Raw genomic sequence first — 23,397 nt, 5'->3', positions numbered from 1 at the left:
CAAGCTGCTTTTCTGGAGACACAGATAAAGTATCATGTGAGAGAGCCAAGAGTCCCTGATAAACATGAAATTGTGAGTTCTGCTTTTTTTGTGTGTGTTTCTTTGCAGTGGCAGTGATGGCAAATCTGATCCCAGGATCAGAGGTAATTAATTTCATTCCAGTGCCTTCTCTGCAGAATGGATGCTGGACCCAGATGTTGGATTGCAGGACACTGGGGTGCTAAGAAATGGCAGTGAGCTGTCCCACACAATGGATTTGTCTTTCAGCCAACTCTGACTACTCTCTGGAAACATTCAGTCCCAAGCCCTGTTTCTCTCACTTGTTTGACTGCTGCTGAAGATACAGAAATCTTATTAATTTTCATAAACAGATTTTTGGAATCTTTCTGCAACAGAATACGCCAGCACAGTGAACCAACTGGTATTGTTTTATAAGCAATGTTCCTGAAACAATCATTATTTCACTGAGAAATAAGAAGAAAATGCCCAGCTCCAGAAAATAATATTTTCTTCAGTAAGGAGTCATGGTAATTTCTAAAACCCTGTCATGTGGCTGCAGAATATTTTTACCACCTCTCAGTGTGACATGCACAGGAAAACTACCAGCACCCAGAACAGCACAGCCAAGGATATAAAGAAGATTGCACAGAGATCAAGGACTGTTTTCACTGTTGCCTCTTGAATGTGTGAACTTTACATAGGTAAGTGATGGTTCCTGGAAACCTGACAGCACTCCTGGGGAGCTGCTAAGCCTCTTCTTCAAGACATTCAAGTTTAACTCAAGGAACAAAAGTTTGTTTTTTTTTTTTTTTTTTTGATGAGGTGTCTAGGCAGGACTTTAGCTGCCATTACCCGTGATTATTACAGACATTAAACCTCCACTTTTCTTAACAACTAAAAATCCACAACTTTGGATTTCAAAGCAATTTGCAGATTAATCTTTTCAGCTCCCTTATAAAGACCCTCTTCCGCTGGTCTATGCCACTTCTCTACCCTGTTGTTCCACAGCAAGCCAGATGGAGAAGCCTTATGGAGAAGCTCTTTTCTGCCCTCACAACCTTTTTCCACGGCTTCTTGGTGTTGTCCTGAAAAGTCACTTCATTTTCCCTCCTAATGCAGCTGCCCCGGTAAAAAAAAAAAAACAACTGTTCGGGTTGCAAAGAGGAGGAGTCACAGCAGAAAGCTACTGTGGCTGCTCCCAAGGTATGCAACTCTGCTGAGCCCTGGCCAGGCTTAAGCTACAAGGTGCAGCAGCAAGGACACAAACCACGAGCATTCTTCCCTTTAGGGAATACTAAACTGGAATGTCCAGGAAGGTCCATGCCTCAGATAGCAATCAGACAGCTGCCTTTCATGTTTGGCAGTCACTTGCCTGCCTTCTAAATTGTAGGCATACGTATTTCCCCACTTTTTTTTTTTTTTTTTTTTTTTTTTTCATTGTTTTGGTTAGGTTTTTTCCCACCAAGCTTGAAAATTGCCCGGAAATGGCAGCAGAAAATCCCTACAGTCTACTCTTTGTCATGAGAATATTTTCCACCTTATTAGGTACAAATTTATTTATATAACAACTGAAAGTAAAACAGAATGGAGGAGGGGGTGGAGCATTCTGCTGCTGTCACTTGTGCAAACCTTATCCTAACTTCTGTGTCGTGTCGACTTGCTGCTCAGCACTCCGAGACTGGTGAGTATTTCACAACTTTTGACATCCTCTGATTTTTCTTTTTTTCTTCATTGTATTAAAAAGACGAGGGAACTTAGAGCTTAGCTTCAAATTATTACAAGCTTTCAAAAATTGTCTAATAAGAGTCTCATAAAAGACAGTCTAAGTACAGTATTTACCCTTGCACTTGTTACCTTTTTCTCTGTTTCTACTGTTAGAGAAAACTGGTGCAACTGAAAATTTGTCATTGTTTGCTAACAAATTCACTCAGCAAAAGTGAGGAGAAAACAACTGCTCTGAGGCTAGTTAACATAGCAGGGACAGAGGCAAAAAACTGGGAGAAAAGTTATTTACTTTTTAGTGCACACAGTTGAAAGAGCATTAAATGCAGGCAGAGAACAGAAAATCTGCAGTCAGTGGAATCCTACTGAAAACAGTGACAGAGTTTCTGCAGATGATAGCAGTGTAACAGGGAAGTTTTCATCAGTAGTAAACAAGAGTAAACACATGCACTGATGAACCTTGTTAAAAACAACACTTTCTACCCAGTCATAGATCATAGTTTCATTTAGGTTGGAAAAGAGGGAAAAGATGTGGGGAACAGAAACTTGTCATGGATTGTATTGTCAAAACCTGCAGAATTATATTTGTATAAGACTAATAGGAAATTCTCCTTCCTGTGCACAACCACTTATGTGTAAAGAAGATATTTTTAGGCAGCTTGCTTTTAGAGACTCATACTTTGGAACAAACTCCTTATGATAATTATCACAGCATGTTCGGCCATAGTGCAGTGCTTCCTTTTTCTCTTGGGATTGTTTTTATTTCTATTTACAGTTACAGACTTATTTGGCATCTACCAGCTAAATGGAAAAGTATCACTTGGAAGGAGACAATCATAGGACAGCATAGTCTAAACAAGCAATATTTATAGCTCAAGAGAGGTGTTAAATTTGGGAATCTACTGGGCTGTTCTAAGTTTAGAGTATGACTTTGTAGCTGTGCCCTGCTGTGCACCCACACCAGAGGGCAGCAGTGGACAGCCCCTGGTACTGCTTTTTTTTCGAAATATTTCTAAATATTTGTAAATATGGAGCTATCTGGGGGTGTGAGAGACAGACTGTGGGAATTACACCCTGTGCCAGAGCTCCAGGCACGAGGATATCCAGGGGTGTGACAGAGACAAAGTGCTGGAATTGCACCTTGAGATGGATGACACAGGGAATTCCTGGTCCTCTCTCTGCCTGGCAGAGCACAGTGACTTAAGGAATGGAGGAATGTCGACAGGCTCCTGCACATCTCACCTGTGACTGCCCCAGGTGACCTGGTACATGTGTTGGGAGGCTCTGCAACTGAAATGGAACAATAACAAGGAGGATGGCCCATCTGGCTTGGAGGTGTCACTGAAGTTAATTCAGCCTGTGCCCTGTGTCAAAATTGCTCCCATAAAGAGGAAAAAGACAGGCTGATATCACAGAAGATCCTTTCTGAAGGGTAAAGAAAGCCCCTTATGCATACCAGGCATGCTTCTCCAGGAAAACTGCATCCTTCCTGGTGCCTGCATTAAAGATGTGAAGTGGAAGTGTCCTCATGTGGCACAACCCTCTGGTTATTACCCATTTTCTGTTTTTTCAGGTAGACAGTGATAAAGTGGCAACAAGAAGTTCAAGGGTGATTAAGAAACTCCAGGACCTTGGAGTGAACTGTTGAGGGATCAGGAGCACAACTGCTGTTCTCCTCTATCCATCCAGTTGCTGGGAAGGAATGGTACAATCCAGCAGACCAATACCTGGCTCCAAGCTTGGTGTCATCTGCAGAATTTAGGGATTTTGATCATGATTTGGTCTACTCAGCACCAGACCTGCTGGCCACAGATGGGGGTAAACCTGTCCCAAAGGAAGAAAGGGATTTTGCACAGAAGTTAGCAGGGGTTATCAAAATAACTTTAAACTAAAATGGGGAAAGGGGTAAAACCAGGCTGACTAGAGGAGAGGCAAACTTGAAGGTAGCCCACCAGTTTTTGAGTGACTATGTGCTAGTGTGTTCCTTCTGTCTGCCACTGGAGGTAGGGGATGGAAATCCATGTGGAAACAAAGACACTAGAGTCTGATGTTTTAGAAACCATGGAAGCACCTGAGAATGGTCATGTAGGAATTAGAGCTTCTCTCCCCAAGGAGGAATCAACAGCTCAACTGAAGTACCTCTACACTAACAGACACAACATGAGCAAACAGGAGGTTAAGCAGGAAGAAAATTGGGAGGGCCAAAGCCCAACTGTACCTTTCTCTGGCTACTGCCCTAAAAGACACAAAAAATTATTTCTGTGAATACATAAGCAACAGGACCAGGCCTGTCAGCCTGACTGTGCTGCTGGGGAAGGTGATGGAGCAGATCATCTTGAGTGCTGTCCTGTAGCAAGTATGGGACAAACAGAGGATCAGGATCAGGCTCAGTCAGCAAGGACATAAGGCAAGTCCTGCCTGTCTTACCTGATTCCCCTCCACAATATTCTTCTGGAGAAACTGAATGGTCATGGGTAGGATAGATATATCTTTGCTGGGTGAAAAACTGGCTGGTTACCCAAGCCCAGAGTGGTGGTGCATGGAATTAAATACAGCTGGCAGCCAGCCACCAGTGGTGTTCTCCAGGGCTCAGTGCTAGGGCCCTGTTCAGTATTTCATCCACTATCTGAGGTGTCAAGTGCACCCTCAGCTTGCAGATGACAAGTACTGACCTCCTGGAGGGTAGGGAGGCTCTGCAGAGATCTGGACAGGCTGGATTGAGGGACTGAGGACAATTGTTTGAGTTTCAACAAGGACAGGTGCCAAAGTTCAACCCCATGCAACTCTACAGATTTGGGGAAGAGTGGTTGGAAAGCTGCCTAGTAGAAAATGACCTAGGGGTGCTGGTTGACAGCAGCTAAGTATGAGCCAGCTGTGCCCTGGTTGCCAAGAAAGCCAATGGCATCCTGGCCTGGATCAGCAATGGTGTGGGCAGCAGGAGCAGGGCAGGGATTGTCCCTCTGTACTCAGCACTGGTGAGGTAATACCAGTGTCCAGTTCTGGGCCCTCACTGCAAGAAAGACACTGAGGTGCTGGAGGGTGTCCAGAGATGGGCAAAGGAGCTGGGGAAAGGTCTGGAGCACAAGTCCAGTAAAGAGCAGCTGGGGGAGCTGGGGGTGTTTAGTCTGGTGAAAAGGAGGCTTGGGCATGACCCTGTGGCTCTCTACAAGTCCCTGAAATGAGGTTGTGGCCAGGTGGAGATTGATTTTTTTTCCCCCAAGTAACAAGCTATAAGGCAAGATGAAATAGCCTCAAGCTGTGCCAGGGAAGGTTCAGATTGCATAATACAAAAAGTTTCTACACTAAAAGAGTTCTCAAATATTGGAACAGGCTGCACAGGGAAGTGATAGAGTTACCAACAATGAAGATCTTCAAAGGACATGTAGGTGCAGTCTTTAGATTAATGGCTGGACTCAATGATCTTAAAGGTCTTTTCCAACCTAAACAATTCTATGAATGTATTATATCTTGCTGTCATTATGAATGTTTGAATTCTCTAGGAAAAATAAGATTATGGTCAGATCCATTCTAAGGCTGCCTAAGAATTCACTGAAAATAGAGAGGGTTCACAGGGGACAGGGGTACAGGCTGACATGGAGTAGTTGGGCAGTATGGATAACAAAATGCTAGATTTTTTCTTATGAGTGAAAAGTTCATCCTCAGCTTGCAGTGTCTTTCAGTCCATGGACAGTGATACATTTGACACAAACCTGCCAGTGCCAGGTTCAGGGTTCTGTCATAACCATGTTCCACTTTTCTGTGCTGAGTTCAGCTTGTGCAGCCAGCACAGCAAGGACAAAGGCAGTCTGGAACAGCTGACTGTGAGATATCCCATTCTATTCAGTGTGGTTTGTGACCCAGAGTGGGACACTGCATGCAGGCCAGCACAGTGCTGCTGCTTGCAGGGAGCATGGAAGCACAGCAGCCCATACTCAGTTTTTGGAATAAACTTGTTAGTCTGCACAGAAATATAGATTTTACGGCTCTTGCTTTTTTACCTGACTCTGTCTTGTTGCTATACTCTCTGTTTTGACACTGCACCATCACTAGGAGCTAAAACCTAGCAGTGTAAATACTCATGCATTCCTTTTTTTCTTTTTTTTTTCTTTTTTTTTTTTAGGTTTTTCTGTGCACTTAAACACTCATAATGGAAGATAGTGACTTTAAAGGTTATTTTAACTACAGGACTGTAATTCACTGCCAATTCTCATTCTTATAATATATTCTCAGTACTCTACACAAAATTATAGTGCTAGGCAAAACAAGAACATCCCAAACATGTCCATTTGCTCTCCATGCCTACTAAAATTTTTCTAATTTTCAAAAGTATCTTAAAAGTAATTGCTTAGAAATGGAGGGAGGAAATCCCTGCTCTCAGTTACTTATCACCTACTGATTTCTCAGAGAAATGTGTATGAAGCAAAATTTCATTTTCTATAAGCAATTTCCAAATTTAAAGACATTTTTCTCACTCAGCTGAGGTGCCTGATTGCCATTTTACAGGTCCTGATAGGACAGAAATTCATTCCAATAATGAATGCTGACATATTAACAAACAAGGTGATAGAAAGCACTATAAGTAGAAAGCACTATTAATAGTTCCTCATGGGAATGTATGCTCAGAGCTCCTTTTTGAGCTGATGCTTAATGGGACAGAACCATGTTGGAGGCCCCTGATACCTGCACAGACAGATTGTTCCTTCCCAGAGGAAAATACTTCTGCTTTCATAAAATTGATCCTGTATTAATTTACCTTCTCACTGCCACTGTGCCAAACAGAGAAGGCTTTTGAAGGTTCCTCTGCTCTTGCTGGTCCAGTGCTGTTCCCAAGATGGGTCCTGAGATCCCATGCTCAGAATGAACCTGAAGCTAGGACCAGAAGAGAAAGAGGTTTCATCCAAGCTGCCTGCACTATATCAGTGTAAACAGAGATCCCACTTGACCAGGGCTGAGTGTCACCTTTGAGATAATATTCTGCACAACTCCCTGAGAAATCTGGTCTAGATTTCCTCCACATCCTTTAACTGACCCAGGGCCTATTCTCCATCATCAATCAGGATTTATGGGTGGCTAGGGATAGATTTTTATACCATGATGAGAACAGAAAGAATTTTGGCACCTTGAGAGTTGATAAAAGCTTTCTGTCTTGCATTCATAAATCAGTGTACTACTGTAAAATAAGGAAACTGATTCCTATTTATTTAGTCATTATTTATCTTAGAAATTAGTGAGGAATAGCAGAAATATTTGGAAGCCATCAGAGATGTACTATATAATTAAGCTGTTGTCCCTGCTGATAAGTTGTTATAAGCAAGTAACCAGATACTTGCATCATTATGAATTATCATACAATATTTCATGCTATAACAGATTAGGTATGTTCTTAGTGACAGCACAGGGTGAGCATTCAGACATTGTTGACACAGCTGCTATACATTACAACTGAACAGTTTAATAGTTTACCAATTAACTCTACTGTCAATGCTTAAATATTCTTTACCAAAGCATGGTGGATGGGGTTTTTTTTGCCCACCGAGGAACAGTTAAAAGACTATTTTATAAAAATACATGTAGACTAAAAGGGTTGCACTCTGCAGTAGTTAAAAAAGTCTTATACCAAAGTTGATAATCCATCCCACTCATGACTGAAATGCATCAAATATATTAGGATGTCTTTTTGTAAGTAAAAATATAAGAGAAGAAAATTTACTGTCTGCAATTTATTTTTGAGTAGATGGATCATCATATTCTAAACTGCTAATCAGAAACAATTCCCACTGAACCTTTCCCTGGATGCAGCCTCTGCCAGAAGGCTGTGAACGTCAAGTGTTGGTAATTTTCTCCCCTAGAGTTTAAGCTATAAATAAGGACAGTGTGGGAAAGTTTGTTGTCTCTGCTGGAGAAAGAACCTGATCTCATTGACTGTGTCACATTACTGTCTGCCATAGGCTGTGTTTGTGAAGATACAAATTGGGCAATTGCAACTGTTGAGCTAAAAATCTTGTGAACAACATATACAGTAGAGGACCAATTTTTTTTTTTTTTGTAAAATAGTAACAGTGATAAGGCTTACTTCATAGATCTTAAAATTAATTTCAACTGTTAATATGTTATTGGCATTCTATTGACATTGGCTCTTTTTGGTTGATAAGCAACATGTTAGAATGTTTGGCCTCTTTTGATGCTGCCTTGGCTAATAAAGAATTATGGCACTTCTACCAGCAGGGCCTGCATGTATTCTGGAAAGTGACAAAACTGTTGTCTGTCTCCTTGTGAGGGGAAGTGGGACCCTTACCTGCCCTTCCAGAACTAAGGAGAGGTTTTGCAGAGATTCTATGGGAATCTATGTGCCTGACTTCTGAAACTGCAGCTGATTACTGCCACCAACCTACTTGTAAGAGGAAAAGCTATCGACATGAGCACATTTTCTCAAAAATAACAAATTATATCTGTTAGTATAAGCCCTACAGTCAAGTTGCCTCAGGCTGAATGCCAAATTAACCTCAGGCTGAATGTCAAATTAATCTCAGGCTGAATGCCATGAAAATAAGAGAGACAGAAGAGGCATAGTTTTTAGAACCAAGGGTGTGTAGTGTGTGTAAGAATACAGGAGTGTCAGTCACTGTGGCTCTCAAAGGCTCACATACTGTAACCTTTAGCAGGAAAACAATAAATACAGTTTCTTTCCCTGGAAATGCACTTTGGCATTGATGTAGCTCCTAGAATTTTTCTTTAAGCTGCATCTTGGAAGGGTAAACAGGTCAATTGTTGTTTCACATTCCTGAGCTTTGATTAATGTTGATTAGTTGTACTCAGGGCTGTCATGTGTCATGTGCAGTGGAGAGGCTGGGCAGCAGAGGGTGGCACTGGAAATATACCTGGGATTGCACTGGTGCCTGTTCTCAGCCTGGAGACTCCAAGGGTGAACCTTGGACCAACACTGGATGCTGGTGGTGGCCAAAGTCATCAGACTGGGGTTCATAGATGCTGCCTCACAGCTTACAGCTTTCTTTCACCCATTTTAGTTAATTTTCAATAATTTTCATTTAATAAAAAAAGGTCTACAGCCTTAGCTACACTATCTTATAGTAATTACATGGGCACAAGAAATGTAATTTTACACTGTCTAGAATATATATAATATATAATATATAATATATAATAATAAATATATAATATATAATATATATTATATATTTATTATATATTATATATATTTTAGCCAAAACACACACATACATGTATGTGTGTATATGTGTATGCATTTATATATTTACATTTATATGCCACTTACCAGTATATTATCCATTTTCTTCTTGATTATGGATTAGTTAATTTTTCTGAAAAAGGAAAGCATAAGAAAAGAGGAATTTCACTCTACAATTGCAAAAATTGGAAGAACCTAAATATCTTGTGCTCCACTGTGTGATACCTGGGGATGAACTTTTATTTTTAAGTGATTGTTCAGCATTCTCTAGGATTGTCTGTGTTCAATTTAGTCCCCAGTGTGTTCTGGTGCAGCTGTGAGGACTCACAGCCATTTTGAATTAAGATCTGCAAGGGCACTTTTTTCTTCAAGCTGTAACATCCACCCTGGAGAAACCTGAGCTAGCATCTGAGCTGGCTGACTATAGCAACTAGAAATATTTGCTTGGGGAGCATTAAGCATCCCATCCTAGGGGCAGATATGCACAGCAACTAAAAGGGAAGATTTCTTGTAAGAGAGAATTCAGAAAATTATTTCTGCTTGTGAAAAATCTGTGTTAAGGAACTTGCCTAAATCACAAGAAGATGATGAGATAAAGGCAAGGAGAAGGCTCAGGGCTGCATCAGCTGCCTTGGTCAGCGAACTCAGGTTTTCTTTCTGTGGTCTTGTGTCTTCTTTTCTACACATCTTTTTCTTTCAAACAAAGCCATTTATACAGGGATTTGGTTTGGTTTTTTTACCAGGAGTTTGGTCCACTTAGTGAAAACAATCCATTTGGTTCAAAAACGCTGTATGAGAAAAAGGAAATAATCTTCATAGTCTGATTAAAGATTTAATACCTTTTTATAATTATGAATTCGTGGGAAGGCAGTAAGTTCAGCATTGAGTTTGAAGTTCTTGAGTAGAATATGCTTTAGTGATCATAAATCCTCCTACTTCTGCTGTCCTCAAACTTTCTCCTTCCTTTCACCTCCACCATGTCTTAATTCTTTGCTGTGTTCCCCATCTAGTCATACAACCCCAATTCCACTGCTGTGCACCAGCAGCATCACTGATTTCTGCTCCTAAGCCTTCAATGCAAAAAGCCTGTATTTTATATATATGTACACATAGACAAAAAGTCCTGCTTGCCTTGGAGCTCTGAAATGGAATATGTCAGTGAAGAGACTGCTGGAGACTACCTACACAATGCCAAAAAATCTCTTCTGCAATAATGTAAATAAAATAAGCCACTCTGGACTTTGCCAAGTTTATGCAGGTTTTCTAGGCTGCCAAACTTGAAAACACTACCAAAAAGAACAGCTTAAATTAAATATTTATAAACATTTTCTTTATATGAAAGAAATGCATATTTTCTGCTAATTTGTTTTTGGAAATTAATGAATTACTCTTAAGAGGACTTAAAAGAAAATCATTACCCTGAGTAAATAATTCAGTGTAGGAAATATCAGCTCCAACAAGTTCATTTTGATCAAAATAAAGGTAACTGAAACTGAGTCTTATTATTTGAGACCCAGCTGCTGAAGGGATACAAAACTGGCAATAGTGCCAGTTACATATTAAAGAAACAAGACTATGTTCTCAGCTCTAATATCTTTGAAATGCTCTGTGCCTAATTTTCTAACTGCTTATGCACTCACACATCTGTGTGTGTTTTCATATTTCCATCCTCACCACATTTCTTTTAATTCAAGGCCTAATTTCATTGTATAGCTGCAAGATTTGAACAGAAATCTAGGAGAAAAATTATAAAAGAGAAGTGAAACCTTCCAATTGTATTTATTGGGTTATCTGTTGAAAGGTAATAAAAAGGGCAATGAGCTTGCTAGACAGTCACCATGATTGCCATGAGAAATCACAAAAAATATCCATTGCTGACAATATGCACTTTCCAGGGGAAATCCTACAGCATTCAAAGATGGGATTATATTAACTAAATAAAAATAGCCTTTTCAAAAAGTCTGTCTTGTGTTTTTCATTAATTTAGGATACATACAGGGGATTTGCAGAAGTTATTAGTGAAATTTCAGAGGCTTCCTGCTTTGAATGACCTTAATGCATGGTCTGGAAGTCACTCAAATCTATTGTAGCTTTATACTTACAATTTTTTTCCCCAAATGTAGGTCTCAAAATGTAGCTTCCTGATCCAGATGCTGTGCTTCTCTTCTGAGTAATGGTCCAGCAGGCAGGATGCTGGGGACAGCACGGCCAAGACAAAACTCTGCTGGAGCAGTGAGCAGGCTGCAGAGTCAGGTGAGGATCACTTAAACATGACATTTTTGGAAATTTCAGCAAGGCTTTTAATGTTATTTTGCAAGCCAACATGAAAAGTAGGTAATAGAGCAAATTTAAGGCTTGGAAACATTGCCAGTATTTTAGATTAAATCCATACACTCTATAATTTTTACACTGGTTTTTCCACTCCTTGTTATTCAGTTGTGCCAGAATTACATTGTAAATAGGTCTGGGTTTTTTCACATTCATATTAGTCAGTTGATTTGTGGTACAGGATGTTCTAGCCAACTTTTCTAGTTGGACCTAATTCCTGTGTCTGGCTGATACTTCACAACGTGTGAGGCCAAAACCTCTGATCCTCAAGAGTGTTTAGTACAGGGGGGGAATCCTTTAAAGTGTTCAGCCTCTGTAGCACTCCAGAGCTCCCCACACATCTCCTGGATGATTCAGTAGCAGTTGCATTTCCAGTAGGCAGTGTGACCAGGTGACCTTTTTATAACCCTAAAGTCATTAGCATTTGGTCTTGTCCCAAAACAGGCTGTGCGAGAGTCTTCACTATTTATAAAATTTTAGCAAACAAAGGCACTAATGTTCACTGGCTACAAGTCACATAATTCTATTATTTATATTCATTCTTCTATTGGCTGATGATTCTTATGTTGATTAGTCCTGTGCTCAGTCTTTCTCATCTTTTCTGCTTCTTTCCAGTTTTTCTGCAGAAGTCACAGAACCAATTAATCATCTCAAATTTGAATTAATTATTGATTACCCAGTAGCTTTGTATGATTTCCTGCAAAGTGCCAGAGTAATGGCATCAGTCTTAGCTTTTATGAAAAGCAAGAAAATATAAATCTTCTGAATTTTGGAGAAAAATTTGGAAGTCAAGGATCACCATTGAAGGCTATGGAAAGTTGGAAGCAGGTCATGAGTTGCTATTTAAGCATGCTAGTTCTTCCACAATGTTGCCAGTAGTACATGTAAATAACCTAAGGTTATTTAGTCTTCTAAGGCTGTGAAAAAGTCAAATGCATGACAAGCAAATAAGTCTTTATTTACACTGAACATTTCAAAAACACATCCAGCCAATGTTGCTTTGACTACAGGATTTCCTCAACAGCTCTTAAAAGAATATAAAAAGCCATCACTCTTGTAGCAAGATGCAGACACAAGATTGTGTAACTATCAGAAAGCAAGTTAGTTTTGCCCTCCAGTCATACTAATGTTGTCTCTGTTATGACTTACCTATTTAAATGCCTTCTTCCTTCATGATAACTTAAAAGAACTCTCGTGTTCTGGAAGCAATTCTGTTTACTTCCAAATCCAGTGAACATTTTAAAATACAACTGTACCACTACACCTTTTAAAGCTGTGTGTATATATATGTATATGTCTTAAATTAGTAATTTTATGCAGTTTCTTATATTTATACACAGTAAATGATGTAGCTATGAAGGTACAAACAAAAAGACAACATCCTTCTCAAACAGGCTTAGTATCTAAAAACATAAAACTAGAACATATAGGTGTAACATCTATGTTTTGCCCCTTAAAAAATTAAAAGTGCAGAGAAGTTGAAAATATAAATCATAGTAGAAGCATCTATTGTTAGGAAGAAAGGGATTCCAATACTAAAAATAAATATTGTTGTGCACTCTGAGATTGTTTTGTACAGATTTTCTCCCTTTAAATCTTTAATAATCATTAAGGACCTGAACTACATTATGTTTTTCTAGATCATCTATCTTTTCACTTGTTTTTAAGAGAGATTGTTTATATAAAATTGTCTTAAAAACTAATGCACAAAAGCTAACTTAAGCACATTCTGATAATGTCAGGAGTTTCAGAACAGTTTCCAGAGATTAGCTCAAGGAGGTATCACTCTCTGCAGAATAGAGAGGTGGTTACAACATTACCAGAAATGTAGGAACCGAGGTTCACGGTCATTTTCCCAGAAATCAGATCAGCTTCCATTACTGAAATAACAGAATTTTTGTCTGTTGGTCACTTGTTATGGGTTGTCTCCATACACCTGAATAAAAGAGGCCATAAACAAAAAGTTAGAAAGCATGTGGTCCTTGGCAACTTGACAGGGAAGCAGTCAAAGAAGATATTAATCCATAGGCTCACAAATAACCCCCTTACCCAGGGCACTGAAGAAGCTCCTGTTCAGTGCAAGTCAGTGAATTGTGATGTTCTGCAGTGCCTCTAGAAGGTCATTGTTAAGGGATTGCTGAATGAAAGTTTTCCCTTGACATGTTTCTTTAGTATAAACCACTAAACTAACATAAAAATGAGATCAAAATCTTAAAAGAGTGAGGAGATGTGTGTTTCATCTGGTGTCTTGCTTCACCAGATTCTAAGTGCAAATTGGTGCAAACAGGATTTTTCTCCTGTCCATATTTCATTGACTTCAGTTCTCTGACATCCCCTGTCAAAGCTGGAGTCAGACCTTTTTTGCAAAGCTGAATGAAGATGTTTTCTGTCTCCAAGTTTTCCAGATGGTAGTGGGAATAAGGGGAAAAGCATGAAACAGCCATTCCAAAACTTATAAAAATACAATTTTCATTATTGTTTCCAAGGAAAAATGGATGTAATATTTTCTATTCTCTAGCTCCCAAGTGAGGATAACAAAGTCTCTTCCATGGGTCATTCTAGTCTCTTGAGATCCTCCTGCTTTTGCAGTTTTCTGTTGACTGAATCACAGGCAGAGTAGTGGAGTGACATCATCAGTGTCCAGTACAGATTTGTAAATCACTGTTCTTTCACAGCATTTAGTGGTAGCTATCCAAGCCAAGAAATAACACTTCCTTGAATGAAGTTATTTAGTTATTTTGGGAAAAGTTTATTCAAAGCTTTATTTTGTTCCTTCTTTTTTCTATCTTTTTTCTTCTTTTTTTTTTTTTTTTTTTTTTTTTTTTGTTGTTGTTGTTCTTGGAGGAAAGAGAGAAAAATGTCACCATGGCGACTTACTTTCAAATGAAAGCATCTTCAAGAGGCAGTGTATTAGCACTTATTTTTTTAATTAAGAAAACCACTTCCTCTAAATAGAATCTAGAAGTTTCACTTCATCTCAAGACAGGTGATTCATTAAGTCTTTTCAAAGGGAATGTGGGATTTATTGGACTGACTACAATCACAATCCCCCAACAGTTCCTAACAGAGATCCTAGGGAGGTTAGACAGCAGCTGAGGGAGGAAAAGACCTCAGAGTGACATTTGTATGTACTGATTTAAGGAAAATGGGTGTGGAAATAACAGTTACTTTGATGAATGCTGTTAGTTATAAAAAAGTAAACTTCATATTAAAAATATATTTGTCATGCAATTCTCTTTTCTGTGCTCTCAGACAGCTTACAACTAAACTTATAAGGAAAAGGCTGCTATAAATGTTTCTCCTGCAACATGACACAACACACCAGATGATTTATCTCACAATACTCTGCAAAGTAAAGTTGTTAACCTTTATGTCTTGGCTGAATTCTTGTGTAGGTATTTTCCCTCTCTCTTGAATCCTAAGTATGCTTTTCTTCACATCTCCTTATCTCATATTAAAGCAAAGTTTTCAGCTGAGAGCCTTGATTTGCATGATTTGTGCTTCTCTTCTCTTCTCTTCTCTTCTCTTCTCTTCTCTTCTCTTCTCTTCTCTTCTCTTCTCTTCTCTTCTCTTCTCTTCTCTTCTCTTCTCTTCTCTTCTCTTCTCTTCTCTTCTCTTCTCTTCTCTTCTCTTCTCTTCTCTTCTCTTCTCTTCTCTTCTCTTCTCTTCTCTTCTCTTCTCTTCTCTTCTCTTCTCTTCTCTTCTCTTCTCTTCTCTTCTCTTCTCTTCTTTATTGCTCCTCAATTTTTCTCATTTAACCAGTTGTTTGTGTTTCCCAGAAATCCCTAGCTACCTACAAGTAGAAACTAACCAGATGACCACATGATTTTACTTTTTAATTTTGTTTTATTAAAATTCCAGACAAAGACAGTATTATTTAATGGACTACAGCTTTTTGCTTGCAGTTATGCTCATTTTGTTTCATACAAAAGATATGTTTCTCACCTCATTATCCTGTTCCACACAGAGACTAACCCCATTTCCTTGATCACTTGCTTCTATTAAGAATGAAAGGTTGTGTCATAATTTGATTTATCTTAGACTTTTAAGCATATTTTGGTGGATTTCAAAGATACAACTCTCTGGGCTACTAAAGAGGTCTGATTTTAAAGTTTTTTGTAGTAAATAATGTGATTTTCATGTTACATCATGATACTAATGGAAAGGGGAGAGGATAAAATAATATAGCAACATTAAGGTCTGGAATCATATGAATCAGCTACAAAGTTTCTCATTCTATTTGCTGCTGGTTTGCAGATAAAATTGCCCATTTAGCTTGGGAGGTATGCTGTGGCATTCTAGACTTCAGTTTCTGTCTTCATGACCTTGTGACTGAGATAGAGTTAACTTTCTTCCAGGTACAATGCTGTGTTTTGGAACTGAGATGGGAATAATGTTGATAACACTAAGATTTTAGTTGTTTCTGAGTTTATCCTGATATATAAGGACATTTTATCCTAAGATTGTCCATTTTTACTACCAGACTTTAAGAAAAAAATATTCTCAAAGTGCCAAATAAATTAGGACTAAATTTTTGTTTAGTTTTCAGAAAATAACTGATTCAACCAAGGTCAGACATAATCCAAATTCAGTGGTATCTTCTACTTACCCATTCTGCCCAGCACCTCCCCCTTCAGAAGCTCTTATGAACATGATGGAAAAAGGGAATATTTAGATGTCCTGTAAGATCCTTCCTCTTCTTTTCTGTATCCTTTTTCATTTCGAGAAGAGTCCAAATTCTGTTGGGACAAGAGATTAAGCTGGGATATGCAGTTGCAGATGTGTTGTGAGACAAATTGCTCCCCCAGAATATTGAAGAATCTTCAGAAGCATCATGTAGGTAGCACTGAAGTTCTAAGTGCAAAGATTTTGGTTTAGTGGCAAATCTCTCAAGAACAATTCCACTGTGTAAGCACAGAGGAGAAACAAATCTAACTTCTAAGGAGCAGGATGATTTTTTTACCTGAAAATCTGCATTGGCATTCAGGAGTGTGGGCACAAACCCAGTTGAAAACTTTGCTATAGGTACCTGCTGTCACCATTTGCATTGTCTCTAGCTGATCAGAATGCAAAGTTTAGCTGTCCTTTATAGTATTTAAATTTAAATTTTCTCATGTTCTACTTTTGAAACAATTCCTTCTTTTTTCTATCTTTTTTCTTCTTCTTTTTTTTTTTTTTTTTTTTTTGAAGGACAAAAGCCCCACTCATCTCCTGCCTTCTTGTTACTGAAAATATCTCCCAGATTCATAAGATTTTATGATTGCTGTAGATTACTTTGCATAATTTAAATGAAACATGAATATTTCAGGTCTCATTTTAAACTGTGTGCAATTTCAGGACACACAGGTCACACTGAGGACAAAGTAGTTTTCTAGTAGTTTTCATCCAGCTAAAGATGAACAACTTGACAATAATACAAATTTATGTACTGTGCACATGTAGCAATTTCTAACAAGAAAATAATTTGATTAAAACTCTGAGCAAGATACAGTGTTGAGAGTGAACTCAAACTCTGCATTACACTTAGTAAAAGTGACTTTTCAACAACAATGTGGTTCAATAAGATGAAGGGCAACAAGTGATCCTCTGCCCTCTTTAGGACCTGAGAGGAGCATCCAAAAACTGAGAGTGATTTATCTCAAAGCAACCTATGACACCTGTTTTGTCCTGACTTAAATATCAGAAAACAAAATATCTTTCATTTAAGTGATGAAAATTAATTTTTATTTCTGTTTATACTTTAATTATTTTCTAAAGGATAATTTTTTCTAATTCATATAACTGATTCCAACTTATTGCAAATGAAAAAAATCTTTAAACACCCAACTTGACATTTCCAACCAGAAAAAACCAAAAATGCAGTATTTTAAGCAATTTTTTCAGTTATACACTCAGGTTCTTAGCTGTTACAAAGGTTTTATCTTATAAAAGTGTAAATAACATTTTGCTTTGTTTTTGCTGTTTCGTTTTTATTTACTTGCATTTTTTGTCAGTCGGGATGCCAAAGAAATGGGACTGGAAATGACACGATCAAAGAATATTTGAATCTTGTCTTGTGTGGGTTACATGTGACTAGCTAAACTATTTCAGAAATATAAGGAAAAAGGAGCATTCTCAAAGTAATAGTTACTCTTTTTGCTCACTGTCTCTCAGACTTTCTGAAGGACAGGGAAGCACCTTTGCAAAATATATGCTAAGCATCTGAGCAAAATAAATTCTTCAGTCCTACTGAAATGAATAATTTGATATTTATCATCCCTTCAGCTGGCCACAACCATGGGTTGGTGGGGTGCAATTTTGGTACATGCTCTGAGAAGTTTTACACATTCTTGCCTTGGTGTAAAAAGTAATCTTAAAAGTATGCTACATTTTCCTAGGTATTTAGAATTAGTAAACACAAGCACATGTTTTTTGTAATTCAAAGTTTAAAACTAAGACAGAAGAATTTTTTTTTTCTCTCAGCTAGATTAGCCAGCTTTGAAATTATAAAAATGTTTTCACAGTACCTGTTGAATTGAAAGAAAAATGAAGAGATCAATCTCACAAAGAAATAAAATAGTTGCTTTCAGGAAAAGTGTCGACACCAGCATTTCCTCCATTGTAATATCTGAAAATAATATGTATATTTATTCAATTATTTATTTATTTATTGTGACTTTTTAAAAACTCAATCTGACTAAAAGAATGAAAGCTGTGTTCTCTTAGGTTACACATGCTTGTAAAACCAGTGCTCTTCAGAACAAAACATTATGAAGAAGCCTCGTTAATGTAATATTTTAAATTACTTACCATCATATTTTATGTTCAGAAGTCAACAATGGCTGCAAAAATTGAAATGTAAGCTGAAAAAAATATTTACACAGAAGAAATATTTACATAAAATTCTAATCAACTAATTAAAAAACAAATATTTATCTATGTTGTAAACAGTAGAGAGGAAAGGGCTAGAGATGTTATAAACTTGAAAATGCTTGACAAGCTTGATAAGCAGTCTCTTCTATTGGAAAACAAGGATAAATGAGGGAGGTAGTAGTTGAAAACATGAGGCTTTGCTTGCAGTCAGCTCTGCTATTCCTAAATTTTGTGCGCTTCTCTAATTCCTATCAGGAGCATGGACTTATTTTAGACTATTATGAATATAACCTCATCCTATTGCCCATAAGGTGTGTACTACAGGAGACAAGCACAGGCTAATGAAATGTCATTTTATGGGACATAATTCTTCCAACAGGATTTTCTGCAGGCCTTGGAGTGTGCAGAAGCTGAGTAAAGAAGTTTTAATATGAAACAGGCCATCAGCAAGATGACTCCTGTAGCCACTCTAATGCCAAACTCTTGCTGGCTGTCTATACATGTATAAAATAAAGATCAGTAATATTATTCAGGTTCTGAAGGAACAAAAGCAAAAGGTAGAAAACCCAGTGGAGCAAAAGCAGACACAGCAACTTGCAGGCTCAATGGCCAAGTGTAAAACAAATGATAGTGTTAAATCTAGCCTAATCAATTGCAAGAAAGACTTTCTGAGACAGCAAACAGTAGTGACAGGAATGCATATTGGAAAAATCAAACATATAAAATTTCAAAAATGAATTAGGAAGAACATTTTGTTTCTTGGGTCTCTAATGCTTCTAGACCTGTTCTTGCAAAAGCTTTGAAAACTTCAAGGTGTGTTCTCAGGAAGAACAGTCTAGTGCAGTAGTTTCGAAATTAAACTGCTGGAAACTAGGAGATGAAAAAATCAGTGAGCTTAGAAGCTTAGAAATGTAGTTTTTTGGGAAGAAAAGTAAAATTCTTCAGCATGCACTTATCAGCCATACTCTGCTATGCTGATTAGCCAGTTTGCATGTCCTATGGAGAGGGCATAAAGAACATTGGAGAAAGTTTGTGCTCTCTTGAGCCTTCAAATAAATGTTTGCATTGGCAACAGCTCTGGCTTTCATTTGGGAGTTGGTGTAATTTATCAAAGTAGCAAGAACATGTTCACTCTGACCTGAGACAGATGCAGCACAGCCATATTTTGTTTTGATTTTGTTCTCCTTCTGGAAATAGGCAACAAATGCTATCACTTAAGCTTTTAAAAAAAAGCCCTCAAAGAATAACACTTACACGTACAGAGTCAGCTGGCTCCTTGGTTCTGTGAGGTCCCAGACTGAAATGCCCAGAGATTTATTATGAGCAGTATGTCATAGAAAATGCAGTCATAAGACTTGGGCATAAAGCTAAGTCTAAACATATTCCAGCATATAGTCAGGGAAGATTCAGTAGCCAGGTGGCACCTTGGGACTCATTTGTGATAATTCCCATGAATTTTCCTTACTGCCCTCAGCTGCATTCTGGCACCTGTCTCTATGTGCATAATGCCTGTTTTGCCTTTTAGCTCAAAAGGTGCCAGGCTGTATGGGAAAGGCCATATATTTTTGTGACTTTTAAATTTGATTGCCAGCCATGAGAACCTCACACAGTTTGGGAAGGTATCTGCCAGCTTTGTTCGCTGTTCTTTGTAAGACAGTAAAGAAAATTGTTTGCAGTGTTGTGCTTCCATTCAGGACAAATAGGTACCTTGCTCTGGTGGTGGGGAAGCAGTAAGCTGATGGGAAAGAAAAGAAAAGCCTGTATAAGACTGCAGGGTTGTATTGCCTTCAGAAAACTGAGTTGTGTTCAGGCACACATGACACACAATTGTTAACATCACTAGTAATTGTTTAATTCTTAAATAGAGATTGTGAGTGTGAGGCAGACAAAACATTGTATCAGCCTTTGTTTAGAGTGACATAAAACTGATTTCTAGATTTACCATTCAAAAGTGATGAAAAACTTGATGAAAGAAAATATTATGGCGAAATCTGATCTTTAACTGATCCTCCCATATGCTTTTCCACAATGTTGATGTTGCACATACACTACTCTGTACTGCACCAATCCCCTGTTAGATACAGAAAAAAGTAGTTCAGTGTGCAAGCTCATAATGGCTACATTCCACAAAAATGCATTCACAATTTACATGAAAGGAAGAGGTTTCTGTAGCAAAGACACTAGAGCTTTTCCAATAATCACTTCTGTATCCAAAGACAAGGGCCTAAGAATGATTGTCCTACTGCTGTAAGTCCTATTACATTATTATTTATAAATGGTTTGTAACATGCAGCAGAAATAATTTGTTTTCCAAATTTTCTTTCATTTTCCATGCCTATGTTATATGAAATAAATTTGTAGTAATAATATTTTGTTCTTCTTTCTTAGCCTTGATTCTACTTTTTGTTCCTATTGATCTGTTTACAGTGATTTGTGTGCTGCTTCCTCAGTTGGTCAATGAATCTGTTTTTCCCTGGTTAATATTTCGGTCAAATTCTCAAGAGCACTGGAAATTAAAATTTCATTGGTTTCAGGAAAGCTATGGCAATTGTCACAAATTAGGATTTATTTCTGCTCTTTAAAGAACATTAAAAGCAGAAGAAAAAGTAGAATGTTTCGAACTGCATTGTGCCTCTTTAATTCAGGATCCAATGAATTCCAGCAGAAGTATCACAGTAAGAGAGGGCCATAGATTATAATTCTTGTTTTTAAAAAAGCTCTGAAAATAATGCCTTACTTCACATTTTTGAGAACTACACTTGCTATTTTTAGTCTTTTATCTATTATAAGTGTGTTACAGATATCTATTAGTGTATGGTCTTACTCACAGTCTTTAAACTGAGTATTTTGCTAAGGATGAAATATTATTTATCCAGCAGTTGTTCCTGTAACAACTATTTTTATGGTCTCAGCGCTTCCAATTATATGCATCAATATGACATCGTTTATATTTTTTTTGCTGTTCAAGTTTCCATGTTTAATGCTAACATCCTACACTAAAGGTACAAAAATTTCATCCATAACTGTGTTCTCATTCCCTGTTGGGTATTTGTTGCTATGATAAAAATACCACAAATAATATTTACAAGAGTCCCTAACAGCAATTGTATAGATCAGGACACATTTTGCTAAAGAAATTTTAGTTCTGGGTCTATTTTGTGTGTCTTATTAATGCCCTTTACATTTTGAATCTCCTGTTATTCTCACTGCTCCTTCATCTGTGAGAACTTATTCTGAAAGGCCTTTTAACTAATTATTTCGTATTGCATCCTGAAGGGTGTCATTTGGGGATAAATACTCAAATCTAACCATCTGTGCTCTACAATGGAGTTTGTTGCTGTATACTTTTTCTTTACTGTGTATTTGAGCTAAATTAATTTTGCCACTAGCAAAACTCAAGGAGTCTCTGTGTCAATCATGTTTGGCAAGCTAATCTAGCATTAATATCATATATACTTGCATCAAGAAAGCATTAAGTTGATCTTTCACAATTTAAGGAGTGATTAATACCTTGAAAAGAATGGAAATTGCATGGAAGGATGAAAAGAGAAAGAAACATATATTAGCTTTCTTTCCTGGCTGGGTTTTTGCACTCTGGCAAATATAAGGTCCATATCCAAGTATGGGACACATCTTCACAAGGCAATGGTCTGAGCTCTGGACCTTGGGCACGCTTTGCAAAAAAAAAAAAGGTCAAAGGAAATATTTAACTTCTTACATTTCAGGTTCTGAAGTTTAAGGTATTGAGTGGAATAGCAATGACTCTGTGACCTTTTGGCAAAATTTTCAAACAGCCATTGCAAACTTTATTCCCTAGCATAAATGCCAATTAGCAGGAACATATAGGAGAAGGAAGGACTGCCAAAGCAAATCAACAACTACATAAGCAAACAAAGAACATATAAATACAAAATGTACAAAATGTGATTAAACTGAGTCTCCTGCCATGCTGATTACTGACAATACTCTTTTGAAGGTTAACAGGATAGTACTCCACAAGTATATCACCACTATACAACAAAACCAAGAAAAACTGTAGTTCTTGGGGGAAGGGAAGTTAAAGGGAAGTAACCAAATAGGGAACACTTTAAAGAATACCTAATTTTAATACTGAGAAAAAATGCTTTAGCCAGTCTAAGTCTAGCTAAATACAAAGTACTTTATGTCATAAAACAAATGAAGGTGTGGTTTGTCTCTCAAGCAGCCTAGCATTCACCCACTTGATTCAGTTTAAGACCCAGTAATCCCACTGGCTTCCTTTCTGGTTCAGTAAGTACAGAGGCACAGAAAGCTCACTCTTTACCTTAAAACTTCGGGGAGGAGAGCTGCTGATAACACCTGGTGGAGGACAGATTTCCAAGGCTTCTCTGCAGAGATTGGTAGGAAGGGAGAGGAGGAACTACAATGGATTCAGGCACCATGATAGTGTAGAAGCAACTCTTTAATAGTTGCAGCATCAAATGGAATTCAGAAGTTAGCAGAGATGTAAAATAAGTTTCTTTGACAGAGTGTTTGAGGGCTGTACTTATAGGTAGCATCTGCACCAGTTTCTTATTGTCTCAGAGAACACTAATGTGGTTCTCTGTCTTTATCAATTTGAATAATTACATTCTGACACTAATTCATATTCAGGAGGGTTTTTTTTTGTTTGTTTCCCTTTGGTCATTTCCTATAAGAAGCCTAAAGGAACTTAAGAATGAAAGAGCAGAGAGATTCTTCAGTGAATCTGTCCCTTTGACTTTCAGCATTTACTCCATGACAAGGCACTAAGAACATGTCTTTCCTCTAAAACTTACTCATAATCCATGAAAATTTGATTCCGAAATTACTTATTTAAAGGCTCAATATGGAAACATCATTCTAGCTCAGAAGTACTGCTTTCTTTATGGGCTCCATTCCTCTTCCAGTCACTTCCATTAGTTTATGAAATCTTTACTCCATGGCTCCTTTCCTGGAAAAAAAATGGAAAAAAACATTCTTTTGGTACAAGACTAGGGAAAAGAGTTGATTTTCTTCTTAGTCTTATAGATTCTGATATTCTGTATGCTTCTGAGCAGAGAGAAGGAGCTCCAATATTATGCACAATACAAAACCTTAAATAGATGCAGCTCTATTTGTGCAGCTACTTGGCACTTTGTCCCCTTGAAGGTAATTGCACTAGAGCAAGAGGACAGAACAATTAATTAGTGGAGCCAACAAACAGAGGATAGAAGAACAAGAGCCACGGGGTGAGATTTTGTTGGGGGAGGAGGCAGAGTACTCTAAAGGAGGCTCTAATTATTGTGGTA

The 23,397-nt window shown here is 37.8% G+C and overlaps 1 protein-coding gene across 2 annotated transcripts in view; it reads left to right on the top strand.

The window, feature by feature from the left end:
- The first annotated feature begins 1,549 nt into the window (after nucleotides 1-1,549).
- The window catches only part of IL15 (interleukin 15), a 41,485-nt gene continuing 19,637 nt past the window's right edge, over nucleotides 1,550-23,397 (top strand). For both annotated transcript variants that reach the window (XM_079306314.1, XM_079306313.1), the window contains exons 1-2: nucleotides 1,550-1,681; nucleotides 11,053-11,182. In XM_079306314.1, the coding sequence (XP_079162440.1) occupies nucleotides 11,120-11,182 (63 nt within the window). In that variant the 5' untranslated portion in view covers nucleotides 1,550-1,681; nucleotides 11,053-11,119. The remainder of the gene's footprint in view (nucleotides 1,682-11,052; nucleotides 11,183-23,397) is intronic.

The sequence above is a fragment of the Erithacus rubecula genome (assembly GCF_903797595.1).
Source record: "Erithacus rubecula genome assembly, chromosome: 5".
Taxonomy (NCBI): Eukaryota; Metazoa; Chordata; class Aves; order Passeriformes; family Muscicapidae; genus Erithacus; species Erithacus rubecula.
The sequence above is the reverse complement of the archived record's forward strand: the minus strand, read 5'-3'. Positions and strand labels throughout refer to the sequence as shown.